The sequence below is a fragment of the Osmerus eperlanus genome, chromosome 1 (assembly GCF_963692335.1).
Source record: "Osmerus eperlanus chromosome 1, fOsmEpe2.1, whole genome shotgun sequence".
In the NCBI taxonomy this organism is placed as follows: Eukaryota; Metazoa; Chordata; class Actinopteri; order Osmeriformes; family Osmeridae; genus Osmerus; species Osmerus eperlanus.
The window spans coordinates 2,539,699-2,563,951 of NC_085018.1; the positions used below are offsets into that span (position 1 = coordinate 2,539,699).

Genomic DNA, 24,253 nt, shown 5'->3' on the forward strand with positions numbered 1-24,253 from the left:
TTAGTCTCCAAGCAGATCTGACCGAATGATAACTTGTTCAGAGCTTTCAGTCTATTCTCATCCATTTGCTTCATGTAAACCCTCAAGTCAGGACAAGCCTTCTCATCAGGGATGTCGGTCCACGGAGGGATCCATATGTCAAAGACAAAGTGACAGGCCAACTTCATGGCCTCAGCAAACACCAACTGGTTGATGCAGAAGGAAACCCTGCGGCTGACGATTCCTGTGCACACAATGTGACTAGCATATAGGGCAGCTACACAAGCGTCTCTAGCGATGTCAAAGCTCACACTGAATTGCATGATATCAGACTCTGCAATCATTGTAGCGGACTGTATCAGGTTTTGTCTGTACAGACAGACTGCAGTTATTTGATCCATTTTCAGTTTCTCTACCATGTCCTGTACCTGCTTGGTACTCCGTGTTCGTGTCACATGGTCAGGGAACTCAGATTCCATAATCACACATCTGTCGGCCCACGCATCACTTACAAACCCCAGTGTGTTGGTGTTCCAAACAAATCCACAATTGTGCACTGCGTGAATCTTGACGGTGTCCACTTTACCAGTGCTTACGTCTCTTATCACAACATCACTCTCCAGTATGCTGGTGTCCAACAGGTTCTTGAACGTATTGGGGATCACATTAGACTCATTATCGACGTTCTTCAGAGTCTTCTCGTGGCTTATATGAGCATCGTCTATCATGACCACACCAGAATTCCTATTCTGCTTGTACTTGAAAGCTTGCGGGGTGAAAGACGTCAGTGTTTCTATACAACCCTTTACCCTCTTGAACTGATAGTTCAACACGTTGTTAGCGTAACTCTTGCCCTCTCCGGGACCTGTGACGTTGAAGAACATAATACGCTCAATGGTGTACCTGGGCGCAGTGTTGACAATGATGTAATTAAACGTTGTGGATGCCTGGAAAAAATTTGCCAACTTGAAGACTGTCACAAAACAAGTATCTCACCACTGCAAAGTCGTACAATTTCACTGGATTGAGAACGGTAGCGTTTTCCGAGTAGTCACATTGACCACTTGGTGAGAGGTAAAACGATTCGTGGATCTCTGAAAGGTGACAACCGAGAGACAAGCTGGAGTTGCTGAGTTCGTTGTCCATAACATCGCTAAGACCTTCATAAAGTGCTTTGTTTCCACAGAATTGATGCCTGATCAGGATGTTGAAGACCATATCTGCTATACTCTCGAATTGCCTGCGTCTTGACTTTTCCTGGACTTTCATTTCTTTGCTGAGACGCTCCAGTCTACCCAGATGAGGGAAGAGGGGTTCAAAGTAATAGACGTGCTCGTCTTTACTCACGATGAAGGGGTGCAGTCGGGACAAGTTGTAAAAACAAGAGTACGCAGTCTGACACTCTCCCCCGCATGCTACAGATCCATAATTTAGCATCTTCCGTTTGCAATAACACTGTCCGTTCTCCAGCAAAGACGCTATACGCCGTGTCCTACGTTTCTTCTTTGTCACACAGCACCTTATCAATCCGACCCTTTGTGATAGGCATGTGCTTGTGGATCAGCGATTTAACGACTTTCTTCTTGTCGACATTATTAGAATTGATTGTGTCGTTGTGGATGTCCACCCAATCGAAGATAGAAGACAGCTCTCCCTTATTGTCTCGCATGACGATCATTGCGTTATTTAGGAATGTTGCCTTTTGTCTAACCAATTGAAGACGCATAAAGGCATTGAAAGCATCCTCCAGTAGTTCAATCCTTGTCAAATCTGTTGACGGGTGTGTTGCTGTGCTGTCTTCACCCTCCGAGTCGTCTCTTCTAAATACGTCCATGTTGACACTCATGTTTATGAGACTGAGCAGGTGGCTATTCGACACACCGTCGTCGGAGTATGTAGGCGGTCTGGTTTGTAAAGCGTAGCTAGATGCTAGGTCGTTCATGTCAACTGAATCGTCACTACTCATGTCCAGAACGAAACAGAATAAACGCCCGTGAGCAAAGTCCTCTCTGATAGGAGGTGACATGCTACGGAAATCTGGATTCTCCAAGGTCACTTGGAGAAACACCCCTTTGCAGCAATATGTCAGGTATAGGAGAAATTGAAACGTTGCCCTGTCGTTTGGCGACAACGCGCTGAAGGACAATTCTTCAGACAGATTGTCGTACAATACATCTGTTCCAACTGCAAGGAATAATGCTTTTCTATTGGATGGTAGTCTTATTGTTTGTAAGACAGCTGTGTCCGCTTCTCTATGAGGCAACGTGTTAAACTCGACTAAGACAGTCTTTCCTTTCTTATTTGTCATGACTAGCAAGTGGGGATTCTTCACTCTTAGGAAATGATCACAGTGTAATTCCTGCCTAAGCCCTAGACATGTTTGCTGAATGTCATTACTCGACAGAGCGGTTTTTAGGCTAGACCTTTATATGACAGCAGGACACCTACGGGGTTGGAGACCCCCCCCCCCCCACAAAACAAAATGGATGTTGGTGATGATGTATAAATACACATAGATTCTTCACTTGACTGGAACATGTCGATCCAGTTGCATCTGTTTCAGGCTTGGATGTTTGCTACACATACAACAAGGGTGTATATTTGATAAACAAACATTTTGGATAAAGTCAACAGGTATCCAGATTCGGAATCATGCAGAAGGCAGTGCCGTTTGTAGACTTCTTTCCTAATATCTACCCTCAGCGCAGAATCGTCAACCCTGAGGTTGAACATAATCTTGTCGGTGTGATATTAAAATCTATCATGTTTCACAAGCAAGAAGAGGCTCTCCTGTGCAGAGGGTTGGTCATGCAGGGCAGACATGCTAACATCTACACAACGGTACATTTAAAAGTTACTGACATAACTCCTGTTGTGGGTTATGACCTAGACCTGATTCTAGACCAAGAGGGCGAGGAAGAGACGTGGGAAGTTGTACAGAAAAAGTGGTCTAAATATTTTGCTGGCGATCCAGTGAACATCCACATTTTTCACGATGACATTAAACGAAAAGTAAATGCACAAGTCTTTCCACTCAAATGCATTTCTTTGGCCAAAAAGTATGTAGAAACTGTAAGAGGTGCTCTGACTTTCGGAGACTTTTGTCCTGATAAGGGATATTACATTTATCGAGATGGTAACACTCCTGCTTTATGCTCCAGTGTTATGTTTGGCAGGATGTATTTCCTACCTACAAACAAGCTGAACGGAGCAATGTCAGTCTCTGAACCGATCTACGATCACGACAAGTCAGTGGTTGAAACTAAGCTGTTTGACAGTGAACATATGCCATATTTCTACAAGGCAGCGTGTCTGGACATTGAGACCGTCTTTGACAAATGCCACCGGGATAAGTCTCTAATATGCGAATCGTTTGCCTACAAGTTCCCCTACTGCACCCAGAGTAGGGTTGCGGATATGACAGAATATAGAACAAAGCTGCTTCAGAGGCTAAACGTCGGCCGGAAGCAACTGCCAAAACAGAAGAAAAATGTCACCATCCCTACTTTGTCACCTGATATGCCAGGCCAGCAACACAAGATAACCTGCGTGTCTCTCGTAATTCTCAACTCTCATATACCCAAGACGTCAACCAACCACCACAGAAAGGCCCTGATAGTTCTCTTTAACAAATGTAAGGTAACACAAAAACGTAACCTAGAAGCTGATTACGAATTGGCCAAGGGAGTCGGTATAGAAGATGTCAAACGGATTTCGTTTTACCCCTGTTCTGGAGAGCTCAGACTCCTGGAGACAACTATCCGACTCTTGTATGACCACGGTGTAGAACTTCTCTATGTGTTCAATGCCGAATTTGACGTGCGGGTAATTGAACAGCGTGTTCATTTCTACGCTGACTCGGATTACACCAAACTCTGTGACAGTTCTACCCAAAAACGATGCTCCTCACTATTACGAGCCTGGCATGGACTCTTTGTAACCAGGGCCATGGCAGATGATGTGTTACCTTTCTTCCAATTCGAAAACGTCCGTTACCTGGAAATGTACAAGGACATGCTCAATAGCTTAGGTTTGGTGTTACAGAGCGCAACCTTAACCGAGTACAAACTCCAGCTGATATCTGACCACATTGACAAGTTCAACAAAGGGAAGGCTAAATTGGGACACTTCAAGATGAATAGCTGTGGCATGAACATCATAGATCTCTATAGGATGGCGGGAACTCAAGAGATTAAGTTTGCATGCACTAGCATGAAGTTGAACGACGTAGCACCTTTCGTCATTGCAAAGGTTAGGGAGCTGCACAAAAAACCTCCAAAGGACGCCAGAAAACTGTGCAAGGTGGCAGATGTCATTTACTCTAAAATGGACGAGATGATTACAATGGGGGGGAAAAGTCTCTTTGCCGTGCTCATCTATAACTTGGTCGATTCTCAACTTTGCGCCAGGTTGGCTAAAGTGCTGAACCCCGTATCGTCTCTTTTCCATTGATGCAGGACGACTCTCAATATAGACGTTGTTGTACATGGAAGAGGAGATAACTTTGGAGGTTTCGTGCAGAGTATCCATTCTGTTCAAATCCCACAGCTAAAGTTTAGACTTGATAGCCTCAGAGTCAAAGCTGGACCTGTGGGTATGGAACTAAACAGTCGTCAGCGATGGCAGCCCCAGTACAACTCTAAAACTGTCTTTGATCCCATCACCGGCCTACACTACTCCGGACCCGGTATGGGGTTGGAGCTTTCGTTTGACTTCTCTGGCATGTATCCATCCATCATGTGTGCTCTCAATATCTCACCTGAGACCACCATCCCCTGGCCTCCTGTGAACTTTCCTCACGATCTGTCCGGGTGGGTGTGTTACAACTGGGCAGCTGAGGGGTTTGAATACGCATCTCTCCTTCTCAAGTACGACCAGGCCCAAGGAGCCTTTGTTCGTCTACCATCCGTATTATCTTCCTCGGTCGAATACTATCTTAATCAACGAGCTGAGTTTAAAAGGAAACTCAAAAACCCTGACATCAGTGAGGTTGAGCGGGTATACTACACTACGCAAGAGGGTGAGTGCAAAATCATAGCCAACTCCTTCTATGGGACGGCTCCTCACCCCTGCGGGCCTCTTATATCTGGTCACGGTAGACAACAGATGTCGGTGGTGAATAGCTGCGTCTCTACTTTTTACCGAAATGGATCGCCCGTAGTCTACGGAGACACTGACAGTGTCATGGTGTCAGTTGGCTACACACACGGGCAGCGTCCTGAAAACGATGTTAGCGATGTAGACTTCCACAAAAAAGACACAGCTGACCCTGGACCTGAAAACGAACGCCTTAAGATCTTCGCCTATAAGGCCAGAAAGGCTTTGGCTGACAAGTTTGAACAGGCTGGCGCACAGGTGCCTGAGTTTCTGAACTACGTACACACAGCGTTGGTTGAGGACACTCTAGAGAGGATGTATTTGATAGGCAGAGGTAACAAACACCAAAATATAGTCAGAGACCCAAGTGGGAGATTCACCAAGGAAGGATATCCCGTCTACGGCGCTGAAGTCCCGGGCTCTGAAGATTTTGTAGATGTCACTGGACCCTTCGTTAGAGACAGGAGAGTTAAGCTGGAATATGAGAACAGCAGCTCCATATATTGTCACGTAGCTAAGAAGACATACGTTGCTCTCACTCATAACCTAGACAACAAAGGGAGTCTTTCATCAGTCTCCGTCAAGGTCAGGGGGTTGTCAGCATTCAAAAGCATACGCACACCTTGTGATTCGGCTGTGACCGACACTTTTATAGCGTGTGTCATGAGGGGAGACTGCGTCAAACTTGCGACTGACGACGTCTCATGTTTTTCAACATGTCCCTGGCACCAGCTAAAGCGAGGAGATGTCATATTTTACCCGGATAGGGAACCCCTTGTTGATGACCTCGGTAGGTGGCTAGAGTTAGATCAAGCTAGCTCCTTTCTCACCCCTTGCAGAGTGGCAGATGTCACAACGTTACAACTGGACTCGGGTTTGTCGGCAGTGTCGACAACGTTGACCCCCGTGCACGACCACAAATCGGTGTCTGATGCTACTTTTACAGTGAGAACGCTTTACAAGGACCATATGTTTTCACGCAAACAATCCATTATCAGAGACCTACTCGCATGTAAAGCCTCTGAGATCATCGCGTCCAAGATGGGAGTGGGCTTCTTTCCTTGGAGTAGTCTCATTAAATCTTCGAAGAACAAGCACTTTAGTCAACAAACGCTGGATCGGTTGAAAGTGTCCAACGCCAGTGTCAAAACTACCTATGTTGAAATTGTGAAGAGGTGGTTAAAGCAGATCACAGGACTTTCCATCACACCTGTCGAGTGTTATGAGTATCACAAGTGTAACCCTTGCGAGGCTGCTTTTCACATATACCCCTTGAACCTTCAGGCTGAGACAGGGTGCGTCACTGCTATGTTTGGAGGCTCACTCAAATGTGAGGCTAACCTCTGTGGATCCGGTAACGTCTCTGAAGACAATAAGTCCAACGGTGACAGCGCATTAGGCCAGGACGGTGATGACGGGTCTGGTGATCATTGCGAAAGACAAGACGAACCCTTGATCGACTCCTCCTCTCAGACAGGCCTCGTATCTCGCTCAAACCAGCCCAGCAAATGTTTTTCCAACTCTAGAGTGTGGATATCTCACTGTGCAGACTCCACCTTGGTCAACGACTCCGGAAAACTTCTAGCTCACTGCATTATAGGCTACTGCCTACCTTGCCACATGTACAGCCCTGCGTTGGGGCTACACTGTCTAGAGGATTGTGAACAGCATCTGCTGACCACAATATCCTCTGTCAGAGAGAGGTTGAAGAGAGCAACCGTTGCTTTCAACACCGTAATGTATAATTGCCCTGAACATATGATACCGGCCTGTGGGATTCGGGAGTTTGATCACTTGAAGACAAACCGAGAGACTGTGACACGTATGCCCGGTGACAAACTCGCAGTCTGTCGCAAGGTAATCGTTGAGGACATGTCCCTGCGACCCAGCGATGTGTACAAGACGCTGAGTGTCTTACTTGGAAAAAAGCTCAGTGAAGCCATCTCTGAAGGTATTGTCTGCCTTAGAGACGACTCGTCGACCCCTCCCTGCTCGGACAGCTACATTTCACTTTCGTTGCCAAGTGTCATCTTGACAGATGCTGGGATAGAATCCTCTACTGGTAGACTTTCTATAGCAAGAGGCGAACTATGTGAGAGACGTTTAGTTGACTTGGCTGGTCTTCTGTGTCAGGCTGTGATCATGTTGCAAATACACACTCCCAAAGTGTTTAGTTCGGTGGCCGTCATGTATCCTGAGTCTTTTCTTTGTATCATGCCTTACTCTTGTGATGATGTAAATCTAATGCAAAGGTGGCTTGAGACATTCAGCGATAAGAATTGGCTCAAACGAATCAAAGCCAAGCTCGGCAAGAGGAAACGGTCTACAGATGACTACAGGAAGGTTAGCTATCATTGTACAGGCTGTAAAAACTTCGACATACCTCTTAAATCTGACAATGTCTCGCCTGATGGTATTCTCGACTACGTCTACGACCGAGACAAGAGGAGAAAGATGGGGCAGTGTATCAGCGAAAGCCGGTGGCTGTCGCAATCCTAGATTTGAGTTGTTACATTCGACATTACTCTTACGCCATTGTACTTGTCGAACTTGAATTGAGGTGAAACATACCGTATATACGTATACGTCTGTATTCCTACATTGGATAAAACTCTAGTGAAAGACATTCTTTTACCCATATTCTATGTTCCATTGTCCGAGATGTCTTTCAGTAAAAAGGACTACGTATTCTCCCATACAATGAACAAGCTCGGTCAGGCTCACCAGCCTGCAATGTTTAAACTTAACTTGCGTGACATCATACCCTTTGGAGAATGCAGTACTGTTTTTGTCATTGATAACATGCGGATTAATGCCTACAAGCAAGGTGGCTTGGAAACGATACCAGTCGTCTTTACCGTCGTCAACGATAACACAAAAAGGGTCCTGACCAACGACCCGTCTAAACTTTCTTCAGAGTGGCATGTCGACATTAACGGTGGATCCTATATGAAGATAGAAGGCACCGATATTATACCTTTCAAACGCAACCCATCTGTTTACGACGACGAAAACAGACAGGCTTTTGCCAACGTCTTGGCTTTCATGATGTCAAACAGCCTCTGGGCCTCAGACAGAGCCAAGGGTGCTTTTGACATCCTAATCGCCTCTACCCGAGGGGAGTTTGAATTCACATGTGACATGTGTTCAGGAATCAGACACGCTTGCGTTGTGAAGGGACCAAGTGGATCACAGTCGTTCAATTTCCCACAGTGTGCCGACAGCTATGTTTGCATACCTTCACCTCAACCCGACATTGGCAAGGATGACGACGCTCTCAGAAATATCCTAGCACTCTTAAGATCCGCTTCCCTTGACAACCTTGACATTTTCAAACTTTTCACTCTGGAGATGGCCTCCGATAGAGGCTTTGAGGACCTCAACTGTGCACATTTTCCTCCTAGACATGTGTACACGGGCGGTATTGTAATCCCGTATGTGTTGATGAAATACATCACCTCGTTTTACCAGACAATGAGTCAGTATGCTGACACCATCGCCATCATAGACGAAAATACACCTCATATCAAAGTATTAATCGAGAGTCCCTCCGAGAATATAGGTGAAATCACCGGTTGTTTGTCCCTTACACTAATCTACGGATTAACCCCTTTCGGCCATTTATACCAAATTCACCAACGGTCTGCGTCGTGAGGAAGAAGTCGATGAAGAGGAAATCTACAGTCATGCCACTTTCACACAGTTGAGCACAGATGTTTTGGTTAGGAGAACCCGGTTGAATTTCATGTTGAAGAATCATATGCCCTTAAAGGATTGGTATGACTTCTACTATGGGTGAAAGGGCAAGCTTTCAACACTTAATGACATTTCTAATGTGTGTGAATAAAGACAGCATATCTCTGTTGAAACGATGTTGCTTTATTAAACAAAATTGTTGAATGTACCTTATAAACTTGTGAAACATGTTGTATTGGTTTAATGTGTATAGAAGTTGTAGCAACCAAGGGCCGTAGCCAGGACCGAATAGCACAGCAGTTCTGAAAAACACGGTTGGTTGGTTGAAAATAGCAGTCGTTTATTTAACCAAACTACCAAACAAAACACAAAACTAACACAAATAGCTCAGCTTCTTTGTCGGTCTTGACTGGTCAGGCGGGTCTTGTCTCTACCTCCCACTCCTTACTGAAAAAAAAAACACACAGGAGGAGTTTGGTAAGCTTACAAACCGTATCCACATCCTCCATCCAAGTCATGAGCAGCACCTGTGTAGCTCGTTGTCTCCTGCTGTGGCGGCGTCCTTCTCCTCCTCATGACCTGACCCCGGGCTTGTCGGTGCCGCTCTCCAAGGTGTCTGTGGTTTCTACTGGGACGCTGTCCATGATGCTGGGCCCCCTGGGTTGCTACAAAGTGGATACAGGTGTACAGATTTGTTAATTGTCTTCAAGTGGTATTAAACAAAATAGTTGAACAATCACACGGGTCTTTATTGAACATACCAGATAAACTCATAAAGAATGTTGTATTGACCTAAGTAACATTCTACATTCCCAGTCATAAGGGCAATGGAGAATACTGATAGGTGGTTGGTTACAACTAGAGGCATAGAGGCAACAATGTAATCATGCAGCTCCTTAACCGAATTCAACGTGATAGCAGAGACAGGAGGGTTGGTATTCGGACAGTATAATGTCGGCTAGGAGTGTTGCAGCACCAGTGAATAGCGCAGCTTAAACCTCTCACATCTGTAGACATGGTTGCAGATGAATGATGTTTCTAAGACTTGCATAGCGTTTACCTGAAGGTAGCACAAGGGTTAACCCTCACGCTCTCCTCATTGTCTATGCAGCCTGAACTTATCCTTCGCGCTGTCTCCGGGTCATTGTGACCCACAGCGTTGTATATTACGCCCCCTTCGCGCTGTCTCGGGGGTCGTTGTGACCCACAGCGTGGGAATGAAAGGTTTGACTTTATTGGGTGTGCTCAAGCCTTCGGCGAGAGCACAACCTTTGTTCTCTCACATATATATTATTGGGTGTGCTCAAGCCTTCGGCGAGAGCACAACCTTTGTTCTCTCACATATATATTTATTATTGTTTATTTTCGCCCCCCTAAAACTCAGTCAATATTTGGCCTACATACACAATGGCGGTGTCAAAAGGTTCGTCTTGGTAGCGATTGCGTTGCTTCTATTGGAATTTACGTTCCGTTGCATGGTTTGGGCTTAAGTTAAGTTTTTGTGGCGAAAAGTGAAGCTAACGGTGGCTAATTTGCTAGCCACAGTCACTGACGTTACTAACGTCACGAAAACACGCGTGACTACCTGTAGCAGAACATTCGTTTCGCATCTGTTAACTTGGGGGATAGCTAGGCTAACTATAGCTTTACTGCAAGGCAGCTGCAGAAACGCCACAAGCAAAGAGGCCAGGGTGATAACTATTTACTTATTTTACTTTGTGATGTGAAACACAATTGTAAAATGTAATGTACAATATTAGCTGATATTATTAAGGAAGTAGGCCCACATCTACTTTCGGAAACGGTAGTGTACTATTTCACTGAGGCATTAGCATGACATTAGCCTCTGTTACCCGGGCAACACATACTACAGTGGTCTATGATGCATCTGTTTTCAATCATTAAAATAAACATTCCTCACAAATACATTTTCGTTGTAGGATTTATTATGACATTACATTACAAGTAAATGATTTGTGGGTGAAATTATCATTACCTGTGGTTTCAAACCAGTGTTGCTCACTGCAACGCTGTAGCCTACGCGAGACACTACAAAAACATTGACACAGCTGTAGGAAGTCAAACGGCGACAGAACATGTTCGGCACTCCCCTTACTTAAACCAAAAGTCTTTCAATAGGTGAAACTATCTGACTACTAACCTGAACTTCATTGCCACAGCCTAAACTTTGTCAATCTGTTCATGAAAATAATTCATTTCAGCCTAAACCGTACAACGGAACGTTAAATCGAATTCAACCAACGCAATCGCTACCAAGACGAACACAGCAGTAGTCTAGTACTGTACTGTAGTAGAATTTACAGGGGCAGCTTCTCCACACAGGGCTATATCGCATTTTGCGTTGTTACTGACAATGATCGCTACCAGTGAGCTTTTTATAAATGAGCGATTTTCCACTAAATAAATGTCAAGCTTATTTACGTTTTTGGGGGCATATTTTCAGTTAGCAGATGGTACTGTTTGAATCGCGAGTCTATCTTCTGCCGGTAACGTCGTAGAATAATCTTCAAAGGGGGTTCTTTATTAATGAATGAATGCAATATGAGTAGGCTAAATGCCTGAAAATATCACGAGAAGGGAAAACTTAAAAGGACGTTTAAGTCATAGAGATTAGGTCCATTTTTACACCGGTCTGCCAAATGTATTCGTTTTGATTCAGCTATGAGGCTGCCTCTTGCAGGGGAAATGAGAAGACATTATATTTCATTCTACACTTCACTCGTATTTTGAGTTGTAAATAAGCAGCAAAAAAAAGATGCTTTTAAATCTATGTAATCTTTATAAATCATAAGTAGGCCCTATGCATTTTTATATTAAATATACAGACCCCTGTGCAACCGACGCAAGCAAGCACACCCTACAATTTCCCCAGAAATTGTACCCTCTCTAGTTGGGTGTGCTCAAGCCTTCGGCGAGAGCACAACCTTTGTTCTCTCACATATATATTATTATTATTATTATTATTTCTTTTTGCCCCCCTAAAACTCAGTCAATATTTGGCCTACATAGACAACGTAGGTGTCAAAAGTTTCGTCTTGGTAGCGATTAAGTTGCTTCTATTGGAATTTACGTTCCGTTGCATGGTTTAGGCTGAAGTTAAGTTTTTGTGGCGAAAAGTGAAGCTAACGGTGGCTAATTTGCTAGCCACAGTCACTGACGTTACTAACGTCACTAACGTCACGAAAACACGCGTGACTACCTTTGGCAGAACATTCGTTTTGCATCTGTTAACTTGGGGGATAGCTAGGCTAACTATAGCTTTACTGCAAGGCAGCTGCAGAAATGCCACAAGCAAAGAGGCCAGGGTGATAACTATTTACTCATTTTACTTTGTGATATGACACACAATTGTGATGTGTAATGTACAGTATAAGCTGATATTATTAAGGAAGTACATCTACTTTTGGAAACAGTAGTCTACTATTTCACTGAAGTATTAGCATCATGACATTAGCCTGTGTTGCCCGGGCAACACATACTACAGTGGTCTATGATGTAGCGTTATCTGTTTTCAATCGTTAAAATAAACATTCCTCACATATACATTTTCGTTGTAGGATTTATTCTGATATTAGTAAACTATTTGTTGGTGAAATTACCATTACCTGTGGTTTCAAACCAGTGTAGCTCACTGCAACGCTGTAGCTTACGCGAGACACACGACTAAAACATCTAACTTACACAGCTGTTTAGGAAGTCAAACGGCGACAGAACATGTTCGGCACTCCCCTTACTTAAATCAAAAGTCTATCTAACTACTAACCTGAACTTCATTGCCACAGCCTAAACGTTGTCAATCTGTTCATGAAAATAATTAATTTCAGCTTAAACCGTACAACGGAACGTTAAATCCAATTCAACCAACGCAATCGCTACAGTACCAAGACGAACACAGCAGTAGTCTAGTACTGTACCGTAGTAGTACAATTTACCGGGGCAGCTTCTCCACACAGGGCTATATCGCATTTTGCGTTGTTACTGACAATGATCGCTACCAGTGAGCTTTTTATAAATGAGCGATTTTCCACTAAATAAATGTCAAGCTTATTTACGTTTTGGGGGGCATATTTTCAGTTAGCAGATGGTACTGTTTGAATCGCGATTCCATCTTCTACTGCCGGGTAACGTCGTAGAATAATCTTCAAAGGGGGTTCTTTATTAATGAATGAATGCAATGAGTAGGCTAAATGCCTGAAAATATCATGAGAAGGGAAAAACTTAAAATGACGTTTAAATCATAGAGATTAGGTCAATCTTTACACCGGTCTGCCAAATTTATTAGTTTTGATTCAACAATGAGGCTGCCTCTTGCAGGGGAAATGAGAAGACATCTATTTCATTCTACACTTCACTCGTATTTTCAGTTGTAAATGAGCAGCAAAAAAAATATGCTTTTAAATCTATGTAATCTTTATAAATAATAAGTATGCATTTTTATATAACATATACAGAAATATCAGTTGTAAAAATGTCATTCAAAAACGGACCCCTGTGCAACCGACGCAAGCAAGCACACCCTACAATTTCCCCAGAAATTGTACCCTCTCTAGTTTATTTTTGTATTACGAAAAGTTGTCAGAAGACCGTTGTGGGTCACAAGGAAGCGGAGACAGTGCGGGGTCTCGTAATAGACAACACAGACGTTGCCGTGTAACAAAAAGGCAGAGACAGCGCAATAACCCTTACGCTCTCCTCATTGTCTATGCAACCTGAACTTATCCTCCGCGCTGTCTTCGGGTCATTGTGACCCACAGCGTTGTATATTACGCCACCTTCGCGCTGTCTCCGGGGTCGTTGTGACCCACAGCGTGGGAATGAAAGGTTTGACTTTATTTATTTTTGTATTACGAAAAGTTGTCAGAAGAACGCTGTGGGTCACAAGGAACCGGAGACAGTGCGGGGTCTCTTAATAGACAACACAGACGTTGCCGTGTCTAACAAAAATTCAGAGACAGCGCAATAAACAAGTATCTCCCTGGTGGTCTAGTGGCAAGACTGTGGGGCTTTCAGCTCCGTGGCCCGGGTTCGCTTGACGGTCAGGGCAAATATGATTTCCTTTTTATTTCGACGGATAATGTTTCACTTCACTATTTTTGTATTACGAAAGGTTGTCAGCACAAGGGTGGCGTAAAAGACTAGGTATGGTGAGTCACAGCGCAGACTAGGATACAGCGCGAGAGTGTACTAATAGGCTAGGTAGACAAGGCTAGAAATAAAATGGTTCACTTTATTTATTTTTTATTATGAAAAAGTTGTCACAACGTCAGTTTGCGAGGAATAAAATCAAATGTTTCACTTTATTTTTGTATTATGAAAAGTTGTCACACCACGCATGACACCGTGCTTCACAACGACCCCGCAAACAGCACTAGGGATAGAACCTCCAGCCCGCCGTCCTGATACATCATCTATACATCCCATGCATGTGTTGGTAGTAGCGTTAGCAGCGCTGTGGCTTGAGCAAAGCCCTCTTCTGCACTCGACTGAGTTGTTCAGTCTTCTGCACACACTCCCGCAGGTCGTCCAGGGTCAACGGGAACCTCTCCTTGGCCGAAGCCCAGCTCGGTGGGGCAGTATACATGCGAACAGGATTTGCAGACAGGCCTCTTACACCCGCGACAAACGGTGAACGTTTTACGGTCCTTCTTCACCAGGCAGACTTGACATCTCTTCCTCTTACTGGCAGGGACCGGCGACGTCGGTCCTGCCGATGAGGAGGCGGCGGTGGCGGCTGCTGGCGCTGCGCCATCCTCTCCGGGTCGCCGTTGAGGAGGCGGATCTCGACAGCTGGCCATCCGTAGATCTTTCACAACCGCTGCAGCAGCTCCAGTGCGGGGCAGACATCGTCTTCTTTCGATCAGCGGAGTCACGAGGGCCCTTCCGAGCTGCTCGAGGAAAAACCTTCTCTTGTTGCGCGTACGCGGCATCCAGTTGGGGTTGACCTCTCTCCATATCACAAAGGCGTTGTAGGAGGAGACGTCAACGATGTTGCTGAAGATGACGAGGGGCCAGCGGGCCGTCTTCCTTTTACAGCTGTAGGCCGTGATGACCTTATCCAGATTGTCGACTCCGCCTTTGTTCAAATTATAATCCAGGACGATGGTCGGTTTGCCGTCGTTTCTGTCACTGATTTCAGCGTCTGTGTGGCGTGTGCTCATGAGTAAAACGTTCTTATTTTTCTTCGCGAGATAGGAAACCAGAGTGGTGGTTGGAGTGAAGGCGAACTGCGACGACAGCACCCGTCGCGTCTTCATTGTCAGCAGCTCGGACGGGAGCTCGGCCCTGTTCTTTCGCACGGTGCCAACCACGGTCATGTTTCTCGTCGCCATGAGCTCTCGTCCGAGTTCGTAAGAGGTGAAGAAATTGTCACACGTGACATTGCGATCCTTCAGGCCCTCTGTCACGTCGAGCACGACGCGCATCCCCTGGTTCCTCTCCGGGACTCCGTCCATCTGCTTCCCGGTGTAGACTTGCATCTTCCAAGCGTAGCTTGATTTTGCATCGCACGCGACCCACGACTTGATGCCATATTTCGCCGGTTTGCTTGGCATGTACTGCTTGAAAGGACACCGTCCTCTGAATGCGAGCAGTTGTTCGTCCACGGTCACTTCGGGCCCTGGGTCGTAGAGGCGTGGTAATCTCTCTACCCACATATCCCAGACCTCTCTTATCGCCGCCAACTTGTCCGTCGCGCGTCTCGCCGCTCGTGTCCCACGGTCGTCAAATCGTATCGACGTCGAATAGGTGTAGAAGAGTTTCAGCTGCATGGTAGCGCGGAAAATCGCTCTGCCGCTTTGCGCGTCCCATAGACTGGCGGCCACTTCGCCTCGGGACTTGTACACCCCTGCCAGGATTAGCAGCCCTATGTAGGCACGTAGGTCAGTGGCGTCCATGGCTTTCCACTCCTCTCCGCGTTTCAGATAACCTTCCCGATTTGTCACGTCCAAGATTACTCTTTCGATTTGTGGCATGACAAAGAGTAAAAATGCGGAGACGATGTCGTGAGCGTGGGAAACGGCGTAAGCTGTGGGTCCTCTGGGGGTCCTCTCCGTACTTTCACGTTGCGACAGCAGCCTCGGATTCCTCCGATACGCAATCGAACACCACTCAATTTGGCCGTTTTTCGACAAGAAAGTATCTCTGTCGATTTGAGGGGCTTGGTCGGCGGCAGCGTCGTGGTTGACTGCGTCGTACTCTTGCCCGTCTTCCTCTTCTGACACATGCTCCGCGTACTCTTTCCCGTCTTCTTCTTTGTCATCCTCTTCTGCTACATTCTCTGCACACTCTTCCCCGTCATCTTCTGACACATCCTCTGCCTCCTCTTCAGACTCACTTTGCTCGATATTGGCAAACATCTGCTGTAGAACTTGCAGCGCACTGAAATCCCGAGCCATAGCTGCGTTACCCTAGACAGAAGCTGTCCTGACCCCCACGGAATGTGTGTTAGTAGCACTTGTCTACAGTTTACGTGATTGCATGGACAAATTATTCTAAGGACGCCTCCCTAATTCGACCGCCAAAGAGCGATCAAGAATCGTCGAATCGTAAAGGCCGTCTTTGAAATGTTGGCCTGCAACGACCCCTCTCGGCCGTTCGCTCGGCGAAGAGGTCCGACCGTGTTTTTCATCTGTCTCCCTTCGTTCCGACCTTATCAATTTAATCTAGGTCAACGTGGCCAGTCTGATTCCAAAGGGGCCGCAGCCGCACGGCCGCTTGGCAGACGGGTCCGGCCGCGGTTACCATTTGTCTCCCGCCGTTCCGACCTTATCAATTTAATGTTGGTCAACGTGGCCAGTCTGATTCCAAAGGGGCCGCACGGCCGCTTGGCAGACGGGTCCGACCGCGGTTTCTCTGAAACCAGACGTCACGTGGCCCGTCTGCTCGCCGAGGCCGTCCTACCTGCAAACTTGGCAGAAGGGTCCGACGGCGGTTTTCTCTGGTTCTCTGGGTGGACAAAACAAAAATTAAAAAAAATTAAATAAATAAAGTGGTGAGAGAGGTCCGGCCGCGGTTTTCTCTGGTTCTCTGGTTGGACCCCAAAAAAAAATAATAAAAAATAATAAATAAAAACAAAGTGGTGAGAGAGGTCCGGCCGCGGTTTCTCTGACGCCAGACGTCACGTCGCCCCGTCTGCTTGCCGAGGCCGTCCTACCTGCAAACTTGGCAGAAGGGTCCGACGGCGGTTTTCTCTGACGCCAGGCCAATTCTCCCGCCGAGAGGGATCGCCAATCGTCGAATCGTAAAGGCGTCATTAGACTCAGGGGAGAGGTTGGAGGCGTGGATCAAACCTCGTCAAGTTGAGAGAGCCCAATGACGCCTACCTAATTCGACCGCCGTAATTGACAACGCAGACACTGCGGTGGGTCACAATGACCCGCGGACAGCTCCACCTAGTGTTAACTAGTGATATAACCTTATACATAAACTTCTGGGGCGGGCGGCGGGTTCACAATTGACAACGCAGACACTGCGCTGGGTCACAATGACCTGAGGGCAGCGCGAGTGTTCCTCCTAGTTTTAACTGTTGATATTATGTGATATACCCCTCCCCTACGTATCTATGTTTTTGTATTAGGAAGAGTCGCACCGAGACGGCGGTGGCAGGGTTAATACAAAAATAATAATTATTTTATTTTTATAAGGTAAAGGTATCGCTACACGACGGTGGGTCACAATGACCCGAAGGTAGCACAAGGGGTAGGAATAGGCATCGCAACAAGACGGTGGGTCACAATGACCCGAAGGTAGCACAAGGGGTAGGAATAGGTATCCCAACACGACGGTGGGTCACAATGACCCGAAGGTAGCACAAGGGTTAAGTCTTGGCTGTGGACGAATCCGTTGTAATCCGATCAAAAAGGTATTTTGTGAAAGTATTCCTTTAATACGCTGATTTTGGTTATCTCAGTGTCGCAATACGTTTGTTTCTTCTGCAGAATCGTTCAGAGTGTGTTGCAGCCACAAATCTATGGAATCCCAGAAGAATTGGCGAGATCCTTCTGGGATGCTTATCTGTGTGACTGGACTTGCAGTATCATTGGAGTCAAAGAGCGTTTAGTTGTTGTTGGTATTTATACTCTGAATAAAGGGGAAGTGTCTTGAGGTAAAACAGTTCATTGGTCAGGTCCTTGGACTGGGTTTTGTTCACAGATAGGTGTGATTATTAATGTAAATGTAATTTGAGGACTGTGGCCTTTAAAGTTTATACCTTACATATACTTCATAATATGTGTACACCACATTGTGGTTTTTGTTGTTGTATATTACAATACATTTTGACTGACTTATCATAACATGAAAGGAAGTTACATTAAAACATCTAATTAAATTAACACAGCGAAGAAAGAAGAAGCATAGATTTTCACACATCCATTCAGAATGGGATTTATTCGCCATGAAAGTTTGCACAGACAAGGAATTTGCTTTGGCAGGAAGGTGCATACAATAAACATATAGGATCCTAAAATTTAAATATGTGGACTATCTATACTAAGGGTACATAAACTAGCAGTACTAAGTGGAATTAGAATGAAATAAAATGTACAATAAAATAAAAGTTGCCGTAATTTACAATATAAAAAAAATAATAATACAAATATTACAAAAAATACAAATGTACAAGATACAATTTTGTAATGCGCAGGAAGTCATTAAAGTCAGTGTGGACCCTTGGCCTTGTTGAAGAGGCCAACAGCGGAAGGGAAGAAACTGTTTTTGTGGCGTGTGGTATTGGTCCTGATGGACCGCAGCCTTCTGCCGGAGGGGAGTGACTGAAACAGGGAGTGTCCAGGGTGGGAGGAGTCGGCCACAATATTCCTTGCTCGCCTCAGGGTCCTCGAGGTGTGCAGGTCCTCGAGGGTAGATTGCAGCCAATCACCTTCTCAGCAGTGCGAATGATACGCTGCAGCTTGCTCTTGTCCTTGGCAGTGGCAGCAGCGTACCAGACGGTGATGGAAGAGGTGAGGATGGACTCCATGATGGCTGAGTAGAAGTGCACCATCATTGTCTTTGGCAGGTTGAATTTCTTCAGCTGCCGTAGGAAGTACATCCTCTGTTGTGCTTTCTTGATGAGGGAGCCGATGTTCAGTTCCCACTTGAGGTCCTGGGAGAGGATAGTGCCCAGGAAGCGGAAGGACTCCACAGTGTTGACCGGGGAGTCACACAAGGTGATGGGGGTGAGTGGGGCTGTGTTCTTCCTGAAGTCCACAACCATCTCCACTGTCTTAAGAGCATTGAGCTTGAGGTTGTTCTGGCTGCACCAGGTCACCAGGTTGGCCGCTTCCCACCTATAATCAGACTCGTCTCCACCAGAGATGAGCCCAATAAGGGTGGTGTCATCCGCAAACTTCAGGAGTTTGACGGACGGATGACTGGAGGTGCAGCTGTTGGTGTACAGGGAGAAGAACAGAGGAGAAAGGACGCAGCCCTGAGGGGATCCGGTGCTGATGGACCGGGAGTCAGAGACTTGTGTACCCAGCTTAACACACTGCTTCCTGTCAGACAGGAAGTCTGTGATCCACCTGCAGGTGGAATCAGGCACGTTCAGCTGGGAGAGCTTGTCCTGAAGCAGGGCTGGGATGATGGTATTGAAGGTAGAGCTGAAGTCCACAAACAGGATCCTGGCGTAGGATGCTGGTGATGAAGAAAATGTTTTGTCCGTCTCTTCATAAACGGAGTGACTAAGTTCAGTTGAGTTCTGGATTTTAATAAGTATTATAAATCTGCAGATTGGGAGAGAAAACCAGACCCCTGGCAATAAATGACAACACAACACCAGGCTTAGGTCTCAATCATGTCTCTCAGCTCTGAAGGCCGGAGGACCATCTTTTATAGGGCACAAGAATGTAAACATAGATAGTGACAGTCAGGCAGTAATGACGTTACAACAGTCTCAGAGAAAGAGATTCACAGCTCCCAACACATGACTAGAGAGATCATAGTTGGCGCTCTCCTTGTAGTCATGACAAAGGACGTTTACCCAGTACTTTCTCCTGATCCCGAACATCTATTAACCCTGACAGAATCTACTCTTATTAATAGCAAGCTTACATGAGAACATACTAACTAGTATCCAATGACTAGTTCTATTGATTTGTGAATAATGTAAGCACACAGGAAATCTCAATTTCTTCCACACTGGGGAGTCCAGGTGCTGTAGGGCGAAGTGGAGGGCCATGTTAACTGCGTCGTCTACAGACCAGTTGACTCTGTAGGCAAACTGCAGGGGGTCCAGTAGAGGGTCTGTAATGGATTTAAGGTGTGCCAGCACCAGGCGCTCGAAAGACTTCATTACCACAGAAGTCAGGGCGACGGGTCTGTAGTCATTATGTCCAGTTGGCCTGGGCTTTTTGGTAACAGGGATGATGGTGGAGGACTTGAGACAGGCTGGCACATCTCAAGGGAGGTGTTAAAGATGTAGGTAAACACCGGAGACAGCTGGTCAGCACAGTTCTTGAGGGTGGCTGGAGAGACAGAGTCCGGCCCAGCTGCTTTGCGTGGGTTCTGTCTTTTGAAAAGTCTGTTAACTTCACTCTCGTGAATGGAGAGTGTCGTCACTGAGTTGGTGGGGAGGGAAGGGATAGTTCAGGGCAGTCCAATTGTTTTTCAAAACTGTCACGGTGGCGGGCGGGCTGGCAGGTAGACCCAAATGCAGGACTCAGACCCATGAGGTAAATTAAAGATTTATTTTACTAAAAAAATAAAGTCTGAGAAAACAAAAGGCAGGGCTGCGGTAGCGGAGAATCCGGGGGGAATGCTGGAACGACGAGACGAGACTGGAGCAAGCAGGGGTATGAACCGAGTCTAGAGCTGCTAGTCCAAGCACTTGTCCTCTTAAAGCTGGACTACTGCAACTCGCTGCTCGCCGGTCTCCCGGCATGCGCAACCCGCCCTCTCCAGAGGATTCCGAACGCGGCAGCCCGTCTGGTCTTCAATCTACCCAGACGCTCCCATGTTACCCCGCTCCTCATCTCCCTCCACTGGCTTCCCATCACGGCCCGTATCAGATTCAAGACTCTGGTACTGACCTTCCGAGCGGTGAACGGGACTGCACCCGACTACATCAAGTCTCTCCTGCAGCCTTACACCCCCACCCGCCACCTACGGTCTTCTTCTGACAACCGTCTGGTGGTCCCACCGCTCAAGAGCGCCCGGTCCCAACACAAGCTCTTCTCCTGTCTGGCCCCCCAATGGTGGAATCAACTCCCCACCTCCATCAGAGACACTGACTGTCTCCCCACCTTCAAGAAAAGGCTCAAGAGGCACTTGTTCCGGGAGTACAACGGCACTTAGGAATGCTTGGCTGGACCTGATGCTAGTTTCCTCCAGGATCACAATGACTCGTATTGAGAGACTTGTTGCTCTTGTTGGTTAGTTGTGACGGTTTTAAATTCTTGTACTCGCGGTGAAATATTTTACTGTTGATTGTTGTTTTGTCTTCTTTTCTACAGGTACACTCTTGCACTTTTTGAGTTTCATGTTGTTTAATTGTAACTTGTTTAACTGCATGCTCTTATGGTTCTTCCCTTTGGCACTTATTTGGTTTTTCACAATGTATGCTTCATGTTTTGGCTGCTCGCAATGTTTGTGGCTATCTCGTTGTTATGATCAGTGACCTATGCTCTTTTGTAAAGCTCTCTCTTGGAAGTCGCTTTGGATAAAAGTGTCTGCTAAATGCATAAATGTAAATGTAGAAACAGGCAGTAAAAAACTAGTTATTAATAGAATACGATGTAAGACTGGCTAAGGTAATTCAGACGGCCGACTGACGTGGACGATAATGACGACGTTGAACTGGCGAAGCTTGGATGGGAAACCGGGGTTGATATACAGATGGTGATGAGTAAATGATCCGCAGATGTGCGTTGTTAACACGGAGCGTGTGGACAGGAATGCAGGAGCCTGTAATTGAAAATAAAGGGACCGACAGACAAAGAACCGACAGAGAGAACGAAAAGGGTAGGTCCAACCCAGGGACATGACACAAAACGACAGTAGAACTCGTTCAGGTCGTTGGCCAGGCGGGAGTCGTTAGTGGAGTGGGGGGCTCCGGGCTTGTAGTTGATAATCTGCCTGAGCCCTCTCCAGACAGAAGCAGAGTTGTTAGCAGAGAACTGGTGCTTCAGCCTCTCTGAGTACAGTCGTTTAGCCTCTCTCACCGCCTTGCTAAACCTGTTCTTCGACTCCTTGAATCTGTCCTTGTCCCCATTTCTAAACGTGGCCTCTTTGTCCAGCCTCAGCCTTTTGAGTTTAGCTGTAAACCAGGGTTTGTCGTTGTTGTAGTTCACTCTGGTGCGTGTTGGTATACACCAGTCCTCACAGAAGCTGATGTATGATGTCACAATAACCAAGGAATCCGTATTTTCATGCTCCACACACAATATCTGGTTGGCGAGCACACGTTGAGCCTCGTTGGTGCTAGCCTGAGGAGGCATGTAGACGCCGACCAGTATGAATGAAGCAAACTCACGTGGCGAGTAAAAAGGTTTACATTTAATAAAAAATGATTCCAGATCAGGAGAACAGTGCTGCAGAATCACTGTCACATCTTCGCACCAGCCACTGTTAATAAAAAAACAAATACCACCGCCTTTCGTTTTGCCAGAAAGCAGGGAGTCACGATCCGCTCTCAGCAGTTTGAAACCTGCTAGCTGTAGCGCAGAGTCCAGGATCAGTTCACTCAGCCCTGTCTCCGTAAAGCACAAAACGGAAGATGAATGGAAGTCTCTGTTTTTCACCAGTAGCTGAAGTTCGTCCAGTTTGTTGCTCAGCGAACACACGTCGGAGAGAAATATGCCCGGTAACACTGTGCGTGCTCCGCACTGGCAAAGCCGGCCCGTTTACCTCTCCTACGACGTTTTGCTGCTAGGACAAAGCCGAGGTTGGCTTTGACTATAATTCCCACTAAGTCTGCCGCTGGAAGCAGAAAAGTGGGAAATAAATCCACAGGAGTTGTAGTCCTGATGTTTAGAAGTACTTTTCTTGTTAGAGAACCCCAGATATCTTGGCAGAACACTGAATTAACAGACAAAACTATACAAAACAGAGCGCACCTAGCCACCGTGGCAGCCATCCTCGACGCCATCTTGGAATCGACATCAGACTAATTCCAAAAATCCTTCTAGTGTCCACAAGCGGTGTAGTCTTTGAGAGATGTTTGTGAATCCATTAAATGTCTGTTTTGGATAAATCCTTTGTTTAATCCAGAGTTTCTCTGGAGTAGGGAGAGGTTGAGGAAGGTGGGTCATTTGGCTGCCTCTTTCTTCTCCCCATGTGGAGAAGGAGTCAGTGCGTCTGTATCAAACCTTTAGAAGCTCCCCCAGAAAGACAGTGGCATTGTGAGAGGTGTCATAGACTGCAAGATCGGGGGTTCTTATGTTAATGTGGTTTGCAATTCTGTTTAACTGAGGTGTTCAGATTATCATTGTGTTGAAGGTTTGACTCTGTACTAGACTAGTTTACTCATGATGGACAGCCACTGTTTGACGAAGCGCAACCGCGCACTGGAGCAGCACATAACACATCGTAGCTCTTGCAATGTGAATTAATTGTTCATATTTTATGGAATTTTAAGATAAATGTGATGATCTGTTTCCTGTAATGGAAAAATTCTAGTGGCACTGTGTAGATTTAAATAGTCAAGGGATGGCGGTTTCAATAAATTTATTTTTCTTGTACAAATTAAGAATTAACAAAGTACTTTGTGATCAGTCATAACGAAGGAGGTGCTAGCCACAGGTCGTTCGCAAGAGTGATGAAGAACAACCCTAAAACCCTGCCTTATATAAACTTTAGATCAAACGGTTCTTCTGATGGTCAAATAATCAATGTAGCCAACTCTGTGAATGGTCAGCACTGCTCAGTGACAGTTTGACTCCATACCAAGTGTCCCACAGTTCTTTGATGTGGCATCTCTCCCCAAACCAGGAGATAGTAAAACCACAGGAGTTCACCAGTCAAATGGTCAACTGTCCTTTGTGTGGACATCTTCAAACAAGTATTTAATTAACACTGCCTATGTAACAGGAAGGGTCAGAGCAGCTTGATCAGTTCATCCATCTTAAACTGCTCCCTCAGATCACAATAACAATACAGTTAAATCCACATTGTCTCCAGACCAGCTGTCTCATCCTCCCCAGGTGTCATAAACTGCAAATGGCATCTCTACCAAATGGAGTTGATTCTTCTTAACCAACTTTAGACTTCCATTAAAACACATTCCTCATATGTAGAACACACACATTATAACTGTATTCCAAATTTCCACGACAATTCCACTCTTTTTTTTTTTTTACAATAGCATAAACCCAAACAGTTAATCAAGAAAAATAAAATTCAAACATTAACATAAGAAATGCTAGTCTCAAGACAAAACCCATTGTAGCCCGTACACCACAAAGTCCAGGTTGTCGGAACGAATGCCATGATTGTGCATCCGTAGTGACCATCTTCAGTTGGCAGT

General features: G+C 45.9%; 2 protein-coding genes across 2 annotated transcripts in view; both read right to left on the bottom strand.

Moving 5' to 3' along the window:
• LOC134030369 (uncharacterized) overlaps positions 1-24,253 on the bottom strand; it is a 132,588-nt gene that overhangs the window by 70,402 nt on the left and 37,933 nt on the right. The gene's annotated exons all lie outside the window — the stretch shown is intronic.
• Positions 14,286-16,187, bottom strand: LOC134030386 (piggyBac transposable element-derived protein 4-like). The gene has a single exon (XM_062474037.1). The coding sequence runs from the start codon at positions 16,185-16,187 to the stop codon at positions 14,286-14,288; it is 1,902 nt and encodes a 633-aa protein (XP_062330021.1).

Bases quoted from the DNA above. Each gene is read 5' to 3' on its own strand.
- LOC134030386 (XM_062474037.1), bottom strand. From the start codon at position 16,187: ATGGCTCGGGATTTCAGTGCGCTGCAAGTTCTACAGCAGATGTTTGCC.